Source organism: Anser cygnoides, chromosome 11 (genome assembly GCF_040182565.1).
Source record: "Anser cygnoides isolate HZ-2024a breed goose chromosome 11, Taihu_goose_T2T_genome, whole genome shotgun sequence".
Classification (NCBI taxonomy): domain Eukaryota; kingdom Metazoa; phylum Chordata; class Aves; order Anseriformes; family Anatidae; genus Anser; species Anser cygnoides.
In genome coordinates this window covers 1,865,761-1,878,608 of record NC_089883.1, presented here as the reverse complement: position 1 = coordinate 1,878,608, position 12,848 = coordinate 1,865,761, and the positions used below count along the sequence as shown (strand labels likewise).

The 12,848-nt window shown below is 40.6% G+C and overlaps 2 protein-coding genes across 2 annotated transcripts in view; both read left to right on the top strand.

The window, feature by feature from the left end:
* The window catches only part of IQCH (IQ motif containing H), a 70,751-nt gene extending 64,231 nt beyond the window's left edge, over positions 1-6,520 (top strand). Inside the window, 3 exon segments of the mRNA XM_048046202.2 lie at positions 195-256; positions 3,433-3,541; positions 4,893-6,520. Coding sequence (XP_047902159.2) covers positions 195-256; positions 3,433-3,541; positions 4,893-4,994 — 273 coding nt within the window. The 3' untranslated portion in view covers positions 4,995-6,520.
* A 3,147-nt stretch (positions 6,521-9,667) lies between these two features.
* Positions 9,668-12,198, top strand: C11H15orf61 (chromosome 11 C15orf61 homolog). The gene is made up of 2 exons (XM_048046223.2): positions 9,668-10,036; positions 11,466-12,198. Exons 1-2 carry the CDS (start codon positions 9,706-9,708, stop codon positions 11,591-11,593), a joined length of 459 nt encoding a protein of 152 aa, XP_047902180.1. The 5' UTR covers positions 9,668-9,705; the 3' UTR covers positions 11,594-12,198.
* The last annotated feature ends 650 nt before the right edge of the window (positions 12,199-12,848 follow it).

Below are 12,848 nucleotides of genomic sequence, written 5' to 3'. Positions count from 1 at the left end.
TAAAGTTAATGTATTGTATTCTGTACAATACGTAGAGCAACAATCTTCTTTACTGAGCAGTAATCCATCACAAACAATTCCAAACTAGTCTTTCTTAGATATGACTATGAATTTACTGTCCCAGTACAACCTATTTATTATAATTATCACTATTTTAGGAATAATTAACACTGATTTGTCTTTCTATTTAACAGGAAAAACAGGGAACAGTTTTTATATTGTATGACGATCAGAAGCGATACAGATTGGGAATGATGTAAGTATACACTGTCAGTTACATAGGCTGATAAACAGTTGGGAACACAGTTGATCTGCAGAAAGTGGCACCACAGTGTATGCTGCCTTGGGCTCTACCAAAAGTGCAGAAAATGAACAATCTCAGCGTCACACACTCAACAAACAAGTTCAGTGACTGTCACCTACTGTTCGAGCAAGTATAGTGACTTTGCATAAGATTGTCCTTTTGAAAAGTTTTTGGGAGGCTTTAAGCATTTTGGTAATAACGAAAATTAACGTACAGGAATCTGCTTAAAGTCTGACTGCACTGCAGACTGAAGGCATACAGCAATTAGCTTTAAGAGCTAGATTCACTGTCAATAGCAATCTAATTGTGAGAGTACACACATCAGCACAGACATACTTTACAGGCAACGTTTTGAAAAACCTTACTGTACATGCTGCAAAGGTCAGAATTTAATGCCTTTTATATTGCTCTTCACAAAGTGATCAACAGCAGTCAGAGAGACAACAGCAGGTCTGATAGTCTAGTAATGCTTCAGACATATGAACCTCTCCTAAGAAGTCCAAGAAAGCATAATCTGCAAAAACTTCATATACACTGACTGAAAACCTTTCCTCAGAGAAAATTTATGTAAAGTTTACTGCCAAAATAGGATATAATGTCTGACAGGCTGAAATGGTCTGTTCTCAGTCTGCTCTCTATTCCTCTGATGTCGGTGCTATTTCATTAAAGACCTGGATAAGAAAATCAGCTTCCCTGAGTACTGGATGTCACTGCAAGTATTTTGGAGGGCAGGAAAAGAATTCAAAATTATTTTGACAAAATCGAGAAACAAACTGCAAAATAGAATTAAGTTCAATTGGAGTCAGGTACAAGAAATTGCACTTAGCAGTAATGAAGATGAGGAACACTAGTTTTGCAGAAAAGGATCTGTGAGTTACAGAGGTCTACAAACTGTCCACAAATCAACAGTGTCATAATCTTATGGAAAAAAGGTTAAAAAAAAAAAAAAAAAGTACTTCCAATGTCTTCCAGGTAAACAACTCCTTTCATTTGGAGGGAGGTAATGAAACTGTTTTAGAGGTCTAGAAAGTATGAATTACAACAAATGACTAAATGGAAAAGGAGGAGGCAGAAGCGATATCTGCTAAAAATATAAAAATTGAAGCCTCTGCAGGAAGGAAAAATCTGTTTTCCGTGTATTTGCTAGTAAGACAAAGGAAATGGATTTACCTTCCAGCAAGAAAGGTTCAGTGTTAGCATAAGAAAAAATGTTGATAGTAACGAAAATGGAGCACTAATTAGATTTTTCAGTGAGGTCATCATTGATGGTGTTTAGTAATAGATGAGACAAACCTCTGTCAGAATGAAATAAGTAGCATTGATCCTGCCTTAGCACAGGGCACGGACTAAATGAATCCTAAAGATTGTTTCTGGGGCTCTGGTTCTTCCACCTGTACCGAGCTTCTTGTGGATGAGGCTGTGGGCAGTAAACAAGCCAGCCAGATCTGTTTAAAGCTCAGATACTCCCATACTATACTACACTTACCTTCAGTCACAATGTAGGCAGCCTGTATGATTGAGCTGTAAGATGGATTTGAAACAAAATCACTAAACAAGGACTTTTTAAATGGTTACTGTAGGTATATTACAAGTGATTTAGGTGTTTGAAAGTGTTCCATAAGCCACTAAACTCTCCTAACAGCTCACTGATGCTGCAAGGTAAGCTTTTTCCTTTTTTTTAGACACCAACTATGAAGTCCTCCTCACTCCTGTCCCTTCTTTTGCATTCTTTAGTATTTTTACACCTCTCTGGGAGCTGATTTAGCTCAGTAACTCAGCAGAAAGCTTTCTTTCATTGGATCAGTTTTTTTGTGAGGCTAAAACAGAATGAGTCCATAGATGGGTATATACTGAATATGAGAGTTGTGCAAGATAGATGGGGAGAAACTGAAGAAAGAATCATTGGTAACCGGCCCTTTTTGGAGTCTGTGAACTGCTGGATTGCCTTGTACCCATTGGTGTGATTTCACTTTAATTATCAGCTGTGTACCTTGGAAAATGAAGTCTGTATGTTAGAGATACTGCATCCTACCTAAATTATTGCTAACTCCTTTAGATTGATACCTCAGAAGTTGCTCCCTTTGTAAAAAATGTAACAGCACCTCCTGGATTGCCAGCTTGAATTGGCAGTTATTAATATTTTACTAGAATACTCTCATGTATTTCCCACACAATCTGATGCCAGATTCGTCTTCCATTAGCTTTCCAATGCAATTTAGTGTGGAAATATTTTCCAAGATATAACAGTTTAAGGTTATAAAGTCACTGAAATACCTAAAATATCTATATCATCCATTTTACAACATCGGAGATACATTGTCACTTCTAGTCAGCAAATGAGGGACATTGTCAGGGACTGTAGTGATACAACGGGGGGTAATGGCTTTAAACTAAAAATGGGTAGATTTAGATTAGATATAGGACAAAATTGATGGTGGTGAGGAACTGGAACAGGTTGCCCAGAGAAGCTGTGGATGCCCCATCCCTGGAAGTGTTCAAGGCCAGGTTGGATGGGGCTTGGAGCAATCTGGTATAATGGGTGGCATCCCTGCCCATGGCAGGGGGTTGGACTTAGATGATCTTCAATGTCCCTTCCAACCCAAACTATTCTGATTCTATAACATTCTTCCTCAGCACAGCATCCTATTCCGTAAGATAGTACCTACTGAGAGGCTGTATGTAGCACTGAGAAACCAAAGCCCAAAAGATAAAATTTGTACTTCTAAGTAAGCTGCAACAACCTAACAAACACTGATGGTGCTGAAATTCCTATCAGATGTATTTCACAAATTGTAGGCAGAAGTAACAGTTCTTCCAAAGTAATCCAGAGATTTAATGTGCTCTAGTGTCTCAGTCCCAACTCAATGGTAGTCTTTTACTTGGAATAGCTGAAACCTTACTGCTTACTTCTGCTGTTGATTAATAAAAATTATTTATTACACAAATCCTTTCTGTTGACAAGTTAAAATGGAGCCTCATCTTTCATATCTCCCTGAAGATTGCCACCTTGTGAGATTGAAAATACTCATTAAATTCCATCACCAGACAGACACAAATGAGAGGGCGATTGTTTTTAAGCATGTGAAGGGAATCATTGGTAAACTCATTTGTTTGGATATCATTAACAGAACAATCGGAGAGGATCTCCAGGGGGTCCTCATGACCTTTGCTCGCAATCTCTTCATCATCCATCAAGAAATATCAGCACCTAATATGCAAGGCGAGACCAATTTTAAGGTGAGGTGTTAATTAACTAACGATCCTGGTTAATTTCTGTACAAGGGCTGAAAATACCTCATGCTGTATCATAAACAAGTGCTAAACCATTCCTTTTTTATTGTTAGCAGTATGTATTTTACAGTGTCTAGGTCAATATAGTAAGTCTCCCAATGAACCTGTTAGTTAAATGTAAGCTTGAAACTTTTTATTTGAAAAGAGACATACTTTAGCTTGAAATTATTTGTTATACAATGCTCCTGATTTTCCTCTGTAAGAAGCAAAGGAGCCATTGGCGCTGCTTCAGACAGTTCTGTCAAAATGGTCTATTTTATTTTAAAGGGACACCGTCAAGGTAGGAACCTTAAATTAGAAACAAACTTCTCATTTTCTAACAGCTCCTTAGATTATTAACACTGATTTCTTGTAAGCAGGCAGACACTGAGTACTTAGTCCATTAGTTCACATCTTGCAACGTGCCAGCAATTTCACAAGTTAATTTTGTCCCCGATTTTTCTCTGCTCTTTCAGTCTGCCCACAGTGCCCATCCCTGTGTGCTAGAGGATGCTCTAGGGGGGTGCCTGTGGAGGCAGGACAAAGCGCTGGGGCTTATTGCACTGGGAACGTTCCCCCAGGAACGCCTACATTTGCTCTGAAGCTCCTTTGTGACAACCTTGCTGGCAAAAGGAGACAGTAAAGCAATCACGAATCCAACTCCGTGCCCTGAAACAAGCACTCATTACAATGCTGCTTTTTGATTCCAGAGAATAGCTAAATTTTCCAGAGGGAATTCTTTTGCTAAACTGTATGACCTTTTTATAAAAAAAAAGTTTCTGAGATCTTGTCTGTAAGCATTTTGCAGAAAGGTGAAGGGGAGCAATGTGTTATAGATTCCTATCTTAAGTCACATAACATAATTTATATTGGATTCTTTCCAGTGTTAACTCTGTCTGTATTTTCCTCTGATAAGCAGACTGTGAAATGACAGTTTTAGAGAACATACAATTAAATTTCAACATGTTACAGAAAAACAAACATTTTTTTCAATCTGAGGGAGTGAAAAACAACCACTGAAGAAAAATGTAAAAGGGAAATCATAGTGAGTTAACAATGATTTACATTTGTGAAATAAAGCACCTGTTAGTTGATTAGAATTACAGATTGCAAGGAATTATATTTTTATTTATCCAAGATTTGTGCATACTTACTATTACTTCTAACCGTTCAAAGTAATAGTAAATTCACTTGCTGCATCCTGTCCTGTGTAACACTGGTTACCTTTTCAAGGCAAGTACTACCAGCTGTGCATTTTGGCTGTTGGATTTCATTATAATACCCATTAAATAACTTGTATTCCTTGAATCTGTTACAGATGGCAATTCAAGATATTGAAGCAATTCTAGGAGTTACAGCAGAAAACAAACTGAAATTGGAAAAAGAGCAACCTTCTGAAGCAGATGCTCTGAAAAAATAGTTAACTGAAGATGTTTAAGTGCCTTACTTTATGCTTCTGGAAATGCTTTCTCATCTGTAAGAACAGGTTTGGTTTTCCTTCTGCATTGGCATGTGAATATTAACTGACACAGTCAGTACATATCCATGATTTTTGAATAGTGTTTAGAAGAACATTCCTTATTTCATGAAAATGAACTTCAAAAGCAGAGGATCATAATAAATATCCTTGATATTCATAAGATGGATCCTGAAGTACAGTATGTTTTTAAAACCTTATTAATAGAATCAGAGGCTCTCAGGGAGAGGAGACAATGTACCTTGACCTGCAGAACGCAGACCTTGTAATTTTACCAAGTGATTCCTCCATTAAGCCCACAACTTATAACTGACCTTATTGTATCTTCATAAAGATGGGTTAATGAATATAAACAGTCCACTACATCCCTAGCTAATTCTCCCATTGGTTAGTTATCCCGACTGTTAACACCAGTGCCTTATACATCATCTGAACTTCCAGGAATTGGATCTTGTTATGCTTCTGTCTGCGAAACTGAAGAACTGTTTAGTACAAAATGACACCGATCTGTGGAAGGAATCTTTCTGTTCCTTGAGTCAAATTCTGTCACTGATGTTATAAAATGAAAATGACACTTTCTTCTTTTATATGGCCCTGCACGCACCTAGAGGTGTCATGCTGTCTTTGTCACTATATCAAATCAGCAGATCATACTAGATTGAAAGGAGTCCTGTGATCCTAAACTCCTTTGCAAACCTATTGTCTTCTAAAATACAGGCTTCCAACATGAGAGTACGTCCCGTGTTCTTTTACCTATAAATACACTTAATTGCAATCTTGTCCATAAGCCCAGCAACCCAGATTCCTCTTTAGAACTGATTGTCTTTAGTATCGTTCCTCTCTTTCTTTTATTATCTACAGATTTTTGGAGCGATTATTTTATGCTCAATTTCAAATTATCAAAAATAATAGTAATAGGATTGGTTCAACAATAGATTCTGAGAGGACCACGAGAGTCACACTGGTACTATCATTCACAGTATACCGTGGTTTTGCAGATCGCTTCATCAGATATATTCTGGATTTCAGATACTGCTGACGTTTTTGTCAGGAATTTGTGTTGTTATATTAAAGGACTACTGCTACATTTGTACGATTATCTTTGTTCATCAATCTGTAATCTTATCCCGGAAGAAAAGACATTCTAAATTGTCCTGTGCAAGAGCTCATCTTTCTCCCTTCGGTGGATGCTGTTGTCCCAAGCACAGCAAGTTCCTTACTTCCCAAAAGCAGGTGGCTCACTTCCCCAAAATCTCAGGCAATACCTATTTTTAAGACAAGTCACAAATGTGACAAAGCAATTGCAGCAGATCAGTGTCCAATTTTTCCAATGCCTCTGAGTCTTTGATCCATTAGTTTCATATATAATCTTTTGACAACCTTTTTTACTTTAGTCACAGAAATAATTCATTGCAGATGAGAATGTTTGCAGAAATGCTGATCCATGTTTCAAATAAAAATCTAAGTATTTTTGTTTAATTATTATTTGTTTGTTCTCGTTCCTTTCTGACATGTCATCTCAATATTGTTGTTTGTTTTTTCTACAGAAATTTTACACAGGTTTTTCTAAAGTGAAATTTAGCCAATGAACAAACTTCCTAGAAGTCTTTATGGTTAGAAATGAAAGTCTTATGGTTAGAAATGAAAGTCTTTTTGGCTGCGGTAGGTACAACAATGATGTCTCACTTGCCAAGAAAATAATATGCCAAAGAGCATAGTGTAATTGCTTACTAGTTCTTCCACTAAGATGAGTTATATTTGTCCTCTGTTTTTCTTTGAGGGGCTACAGACAAGCATGTTGTTCTGACCTTTTCCTCACTGCATTTATAATATACTCACTCCTATTTTAGTGCCGAGAAGCTATTTCAGGAATTCTCACCTAGCTTCAAATCCAAGCTCTATTAATGTCCCAGTTTCTTCAATAAAAAAAGCAATATCCTGGGGGAGGAGGAGGCATAAGAGAAGATGGCACTATCAGCCCAGGAGTCAGCCAGTTTCTTAAGGGTTAAGGAAAATTAAGCCTTGATCCAAGCCAGAACAACATAAGGTCTGAGAGGCTCATTAGTTCACTGGCACTTAATAGACTGCAGTGTCCTAGGAGTAAATGAAACCTGCACTTCCTTATGTCTTTGTTCTGTTCTGACAAAAGAAAACTGTACCTGTTTTTGCAGAGAACAAGTGATCTGAAAGTTCCCATGGTGAGAGAGATTTCTCAGTATGTGCAAAGTGTGAAATGTATTTCGAGGAAAAAAAGTTTTTAATTACTATTAACACTTCTGAGCGTTGAGCTGATGGAAGGATTGAAACTGCTTTACAGTCTCTCACATTCAACTCCCATGCTGCTGGTGCCAAAAATGTATTTTTTTTAGCAATACAGCAGCTATAAACTGAAATTATAATCTTCCAAAAAAAATCAGAAATATAGTTATGATTCTCCTGTTAAGATTAGTGGATTATTTATTCCCACTCACTAAAAGAATAACAGAGTTCTTGAACTGTAGCTGGAATTTTAGCACTATTCAGAACATGATCTAGACAGGGAAGAAACAAAGCAAGTGGGAAATGTGGGGAAATGTGGGAATCAAAAGAAAAAGGTGGCCCAGGTGTGTCAGCTTACCAGAAATTGCCAGAGAATTCTGCAGCTAATGACAGCAAAGACCCAGGCTGATTCCCCAGCTGCTAGGGGTGGAGGAATGCTTGTGGAATTACATGAGGGGAAGTGGGGATTGCCATCAACTGCAGGAGACAGACAATTAAAATAAAGGTTTTGTGCTTTTGATGGGCCAGGGCTGCAAATGAAGGCATGCATTCAGCAGATAGCATTTCACGGATCACAAAGAATATTTTAAAATATACGCATTAGCCATGTTTTTGCAAGAATCGACAGAGTCTGTAGCCTACAGACTACCCATTTGAGGTTGTTCTCCCCATTTTGTTGCCATCTGATGCTACAAGTGCTTAGAATCCTGTTGGCGCCCAGATGTTTACCCACACAGCTTCTCAGGCACCTAAGCTTGTTCAAGACTAGAAAAGGCCTCCAGGCAAAACGCACCAAGGGCCAACCTACCCGTTTCAGCGTCCTTAGCTACATCAAGTCGTATTACCTCTGTGTGCAGGGCTATGAGCTGTTGAGGGTGCTGTGGTCCTGTCCTGTAGATTGTCACTCTGATCTTAGACACCGCTGCAGTGCGTGTCATGGCAATCGTATTTTTGTGGCTCCTGCTGTTGGCCTTGACAGTATTGATAGCTTGGCTGCTGTCGGCTATTTTGCAGTGTGCTTGGGAATACTCTTGCTGTTTCACGTAGAGGCCCTGCCTCTTAACATTGACCCTGCAAACATTTCTGGAGCCTAGTGAGAGCACCTACATAGCAGAGGAATACAACACACAGATCTTTCCTAACATCCCAGGCCCGAGCATCTCTGAAGTATTTTGCATTAAACATTAACTGGAGTTGATACTGGACACTAGGTCTGCATTTGGATATTTGGGTTTAAAAATGCTTCCCCCCTCAAAAAAAAAAAAAGGGGGGGGGTCTGTGGAAGGGAGAAGGGTCACTGAGCCCAAGTTTCCACAATAGGATGTTTGGTCTTGATTCTTGCATACTTTTTAGGCATGCAACGTTTTGCTATGCATTTGTAAATATTGAAGCTACCTCATCCCATCTGCAGTACACGTTGTGTAAGTAAAAATGCAATTACATTCTGTTAACCAGTGAAAGGTTCTGCTGCCAGAGGCTGAAGAATTTTTCCCTTCCTCGTTCAAGCTTAACAGAGAGCAACACCAAGGTAACTGCAAACTATTGTGAAATAAATACTTCTTTAAACCAAAATAATTGTGATATGTTCACTTTATAGGCAACGTATACTTACTGGAGGTAATTTTCACCATTCAATATAAAGCAGAATGTCACTGTCAGGATGTAATGCATCAGTTCTGCCCTTCACCTCAGTGAACCACAGTATCAGACTGCACCTTCTTTTCTCTCCTCAGTCACTGTTGCCACTAATAAAGGAAGATATTAAAGCTAACTATATGCTCTATTAATTATAAGAAGGTGAACTTGAGTCAAATTTGTTACTGACGATGATTAATAATTACTGGTTCTACACACATGTAATACATTATAGTAAATAAACAGGGTACATCGTTGGGTAGTAATTGATTAATTAGCACATTCATACTACATAGCTCAATGGCTTAAGATCGCTGAGTTTGAGATATTACTTGCAATTATTAAAAGGAAAAATCTGCCCCTGCTTCCCAGTTTATTCTGTATGGTGTGTTTTTTTCCTCAAACAGAACGCGCAGTGCTTCAACCCCCAGACTTTTATTCGGATAAACCACACAACGGGACACGGGCTGCGGATTTAAAACACTTCAAAGGAGTCTGGGGGCAGCGCAGGCTCCCGTCAGCCGGCTTCGAGGGGCTGCAGCGGGCCGGGCAGGCAGCGCCGGGCGCCCTTCTCCTTCCTCCTCCTCGGTCTCCTCAGCCGCCACCGCCTCCTCCTCCCGCCCAGCGGCGGGGCGCTGCGCGCAGGCGCGGCAGGGAAGGGAAGGGAAGGGAAGGGAAGGGAAGGGGGAAGGGAAGGGAAGGGAAGGGAAGGGAAGGGAAGGGAAGGGAAGGGAAGGGGGGGGTTCGGGGGCGCCGCGGGATGCGGGCGCTGAGGCGGCTGCACGAGGCGGCCGTGGGGGCGCTGCTGTGGCGGGGGGCGGCCCCGCCGCGCCCGCCCGCCTCGGAGGTGCTGAGCCAGCACCTGCGGCAGCGCGGCCTGCCCCACTGGACCTCGTTCTGCGTCAAGTACAGCGCGGTGCGCAACGACCAGTTCGGCCTCTCGCACTTCAACTGGCGGGTGGACGGCGCCAACTACCTGGTGCTGCGCACCGGCTGCTTCCCCTTCGTCAAGTACCACTGCTCCCGCGCCGCCCCGCAGGACCTGGCGCTGCAGAACGCCGCCTTCACCGCCCTCAAGGTCCTCAACGCCGGTGAGTCGCGCCGCGGGACCGGCGGCCTCCCCTCGGCTCCCCGTGAGGGGCCGGGGCCGGGAGCGGGGCCGGGGCGCCCCCCCTGGGGGCGAGGGGAACGGGACGGGGCGCGGTGGCGGAGCCGCTCCGCACCTCAGGCGGCCCGGGGAGAAGGGGAACGGAGCCGCCCTCAGCTCGGCTGGAGCGGGTCGGGTCGGTCGGTGCCGGTCGCCTCGGCCCCCAAAAGCCGCGTTGTGGGACCGCGGGTGAAGCCCTGAGCTCGGCTGAAGAGAAGCGGTTCGGGCCTGAGGGGGTGCCCGGTGAGCCGGGTCGGTCCTAACGGGCTGCCGCAGGACGAGCCCTGGTAGGGACAGCCGCTGCAGCGACGGTAGTCTAAAAGTCGGTGTAGGTATGCTTTGAAATGTTACTCTTCAAAACCTAGCCAGCGGATATAGTTCTTCATGCCACTGGCGCTTAACTTTCCATCAGTTTCTTCTTTTCATGTTTCGTTTAAAAGTAAATTGTTCTTCACAAGCCTTCAGTGATCTTCTGCTTGTAAGGTAGCCCTGCTAGCCCTCATTCTCTGATCCTTCTAGTCTTAGTGAGAAAATGTAACCACGGAAATTGATTTTATTCAATAATAAGTTTTAATACGATTTTATCTTTCCCTCCCTACAGTCAGACCTTTTATCTGCTCTCTCGCTTGCAGCTACCGTGCGTGTTTAAATGATTGGCAAGTGTGACTAAAAAGTCAACTCACCGCCCTCTTTTGAGAATCTAGCTTTAGCATTTAGGTAACTAAGCACCTTAAATTGTTTCTGTCCCTTACTGAATTCAGGGCCTAAACCCAGCTCCAGTTATCTTCTTCTGCCTGCTCTGTGGTAGGTGGATAATTCAGCTAAAAATGTGGGAAAAATGGTGGCACTTTTTGCCTATCCACGTTTCTGCTCATTTTGGTTTTGTTGGAGCCGGCAGTCTTGACTACTGACCTCATTTTTCCCCAGAGCCGCTTCATGTTGATCTGTGAAGTCGCTGCCTGTTTTCCTTCCTACTTCTGCCCTGATCCACAGTGAAACTGGGAGCTAGCGACTAAGTGGATGTCAAGAGTTCATGTTTGAGTGTCTGGATTTTTTTAAATTAGCAGGAATCAAACTGTATGCATGGTCATGTTTCACTTCTCTCATCCCATTTTCTTTTTTGCATTAATTTCTGTGCACTGCTGCTCTTCTTCAGCTGCTTTCTGATTCTTGTGTGTTTGATAGGCAAGAAGCGTAGCATGTACTGATACCTACTTGTAAGCATTTCAGTAAAAGCAAAATCTTAAGGCACCTTGATACGAATGTTTTTCCTCTATTTTCATTTCTGAACCATTATTCCTTACTGTTAATAGGCAGGTTTAATTTTCCTGGCTTCTTATCTTTGTGTGTAACGTGTTTTTGTTTTTCCTTAGGCATCCCAACTTTACTATATGGAATTGGCTCCTGGTTCTTTGTCAGTGTCACAGAGACTGTTCATACGAGTCATGGCCCAGTTACTATTTATTTTCTAAATAAAGAAGATGAAGGCGCAATGTACTGAAATCATGCCCTCAAGTACCTGTCATTTGGTGGGTTTTCATGTTACTGCTGCTACAAATGTCTACTCCCTGTGACTAAAAGAGAACTGAAGGCAATTCTTTTTTTTTTTTTTTTTGCCGTGTATTCTTTTATTTAACGTGTTGTCCCCAGGAAGCTTCATGGAATTTTTTGGTCATAAGAGGTTTATTTTTGCAGAGGTTATTAAAGTTGAAAAAGTAGAAGCCTCAGGAAAAGAACTAATATTTCTAAGGGTGTTATAATTTATATAAGTCGGTGACTAGAACTGTTGAACAAGCTTCTGATAATTTAAAAAAGATAAGTGTGCCAACATATAGGACTGAATTGTAGCGTGTGGGCAAGGAAACTGTGACTATATCAGACTTCTCAGAATGTCTCTGAAAACACTAAGCTGCTCAGATTTAGACTGACTAGATGTTTTGTAATACATTAATTGTCATATTTGCAAGAATGTTTGAATGAATGCATGGCACTGACTTCTTCACAACTGCCCAAAAGGCTTTTTGGAAAAGTATGCCCAAGAAGTTAAAAATGGCTGTTTGTATCTCACTTCTTCAAATGATATTTAAATAAAATATCTAAAATACATTTTATGGTTTGTTTTTTTTTTTTACAATTTATTTGAATTCCAAATACCTTCATTATGTTGTTTGTCTTTTGTTTCTTGTATAGGTAAGTAACAAGACTAACGATTTAGTCCCCTACACTAACTTAAAATTTGCTGATTTTCTTCTAAAATAATATGAATGAGAAGGACGCTACCCTCATTACCATCCGAAACAATTGATTTCTTTAGCTGTAGTTGAGAGCAGGCAAATACAGTGATGGAAAGATGTAAACTCAGCTGGAAGCCTAGGGAAAGAAAAAGCTTTAGGGAATTATTTGGATAGTGGAAAATATGGAATTATTAGATAATAAGCTCAAACAACAAAAACACCTGTATGGGATGTGTTGCTGTTGCATTAGTTTTAATGCCAGCAAATAATGCTGTCTGTTCTAGATCCCGAGTCTGGTGATGTAAGTTGTTTATTCCAATTTTCATAAGTAGGAAGATAAACGTAAAATGAGTAGGTACTGTTTTTGGAGGGTAATAACTATTCCTAAATAAATTATTATCAAGCTACAGTATAATGTAATTTAAATACTTTTTTTTACTTAATTCCAGATAATGGAACTGTTTCCCACTTAATGAAGCAATACAGTTTTCTAAAAGCAACACTAAATAATGCTTTAATCAG

Bases quoted from the DNA above. Each gene is read 5' to 3' on its own strand.
- C11H15orf61 (XM_048046223.2), top strand. From the start codon at position 9,706: ATGCGGGCGCTGAGGCGGCTGCACGAGGCGGCCGTGGGGGCGCTGCTG. The intron at 10,037-11,465 runs GTGAGTCGCGCC...GTTTTTCCTTAG, and splicing joins CCTCAAGGTCCTCAACGCCG to GCATCCCAACTTTACTATAT.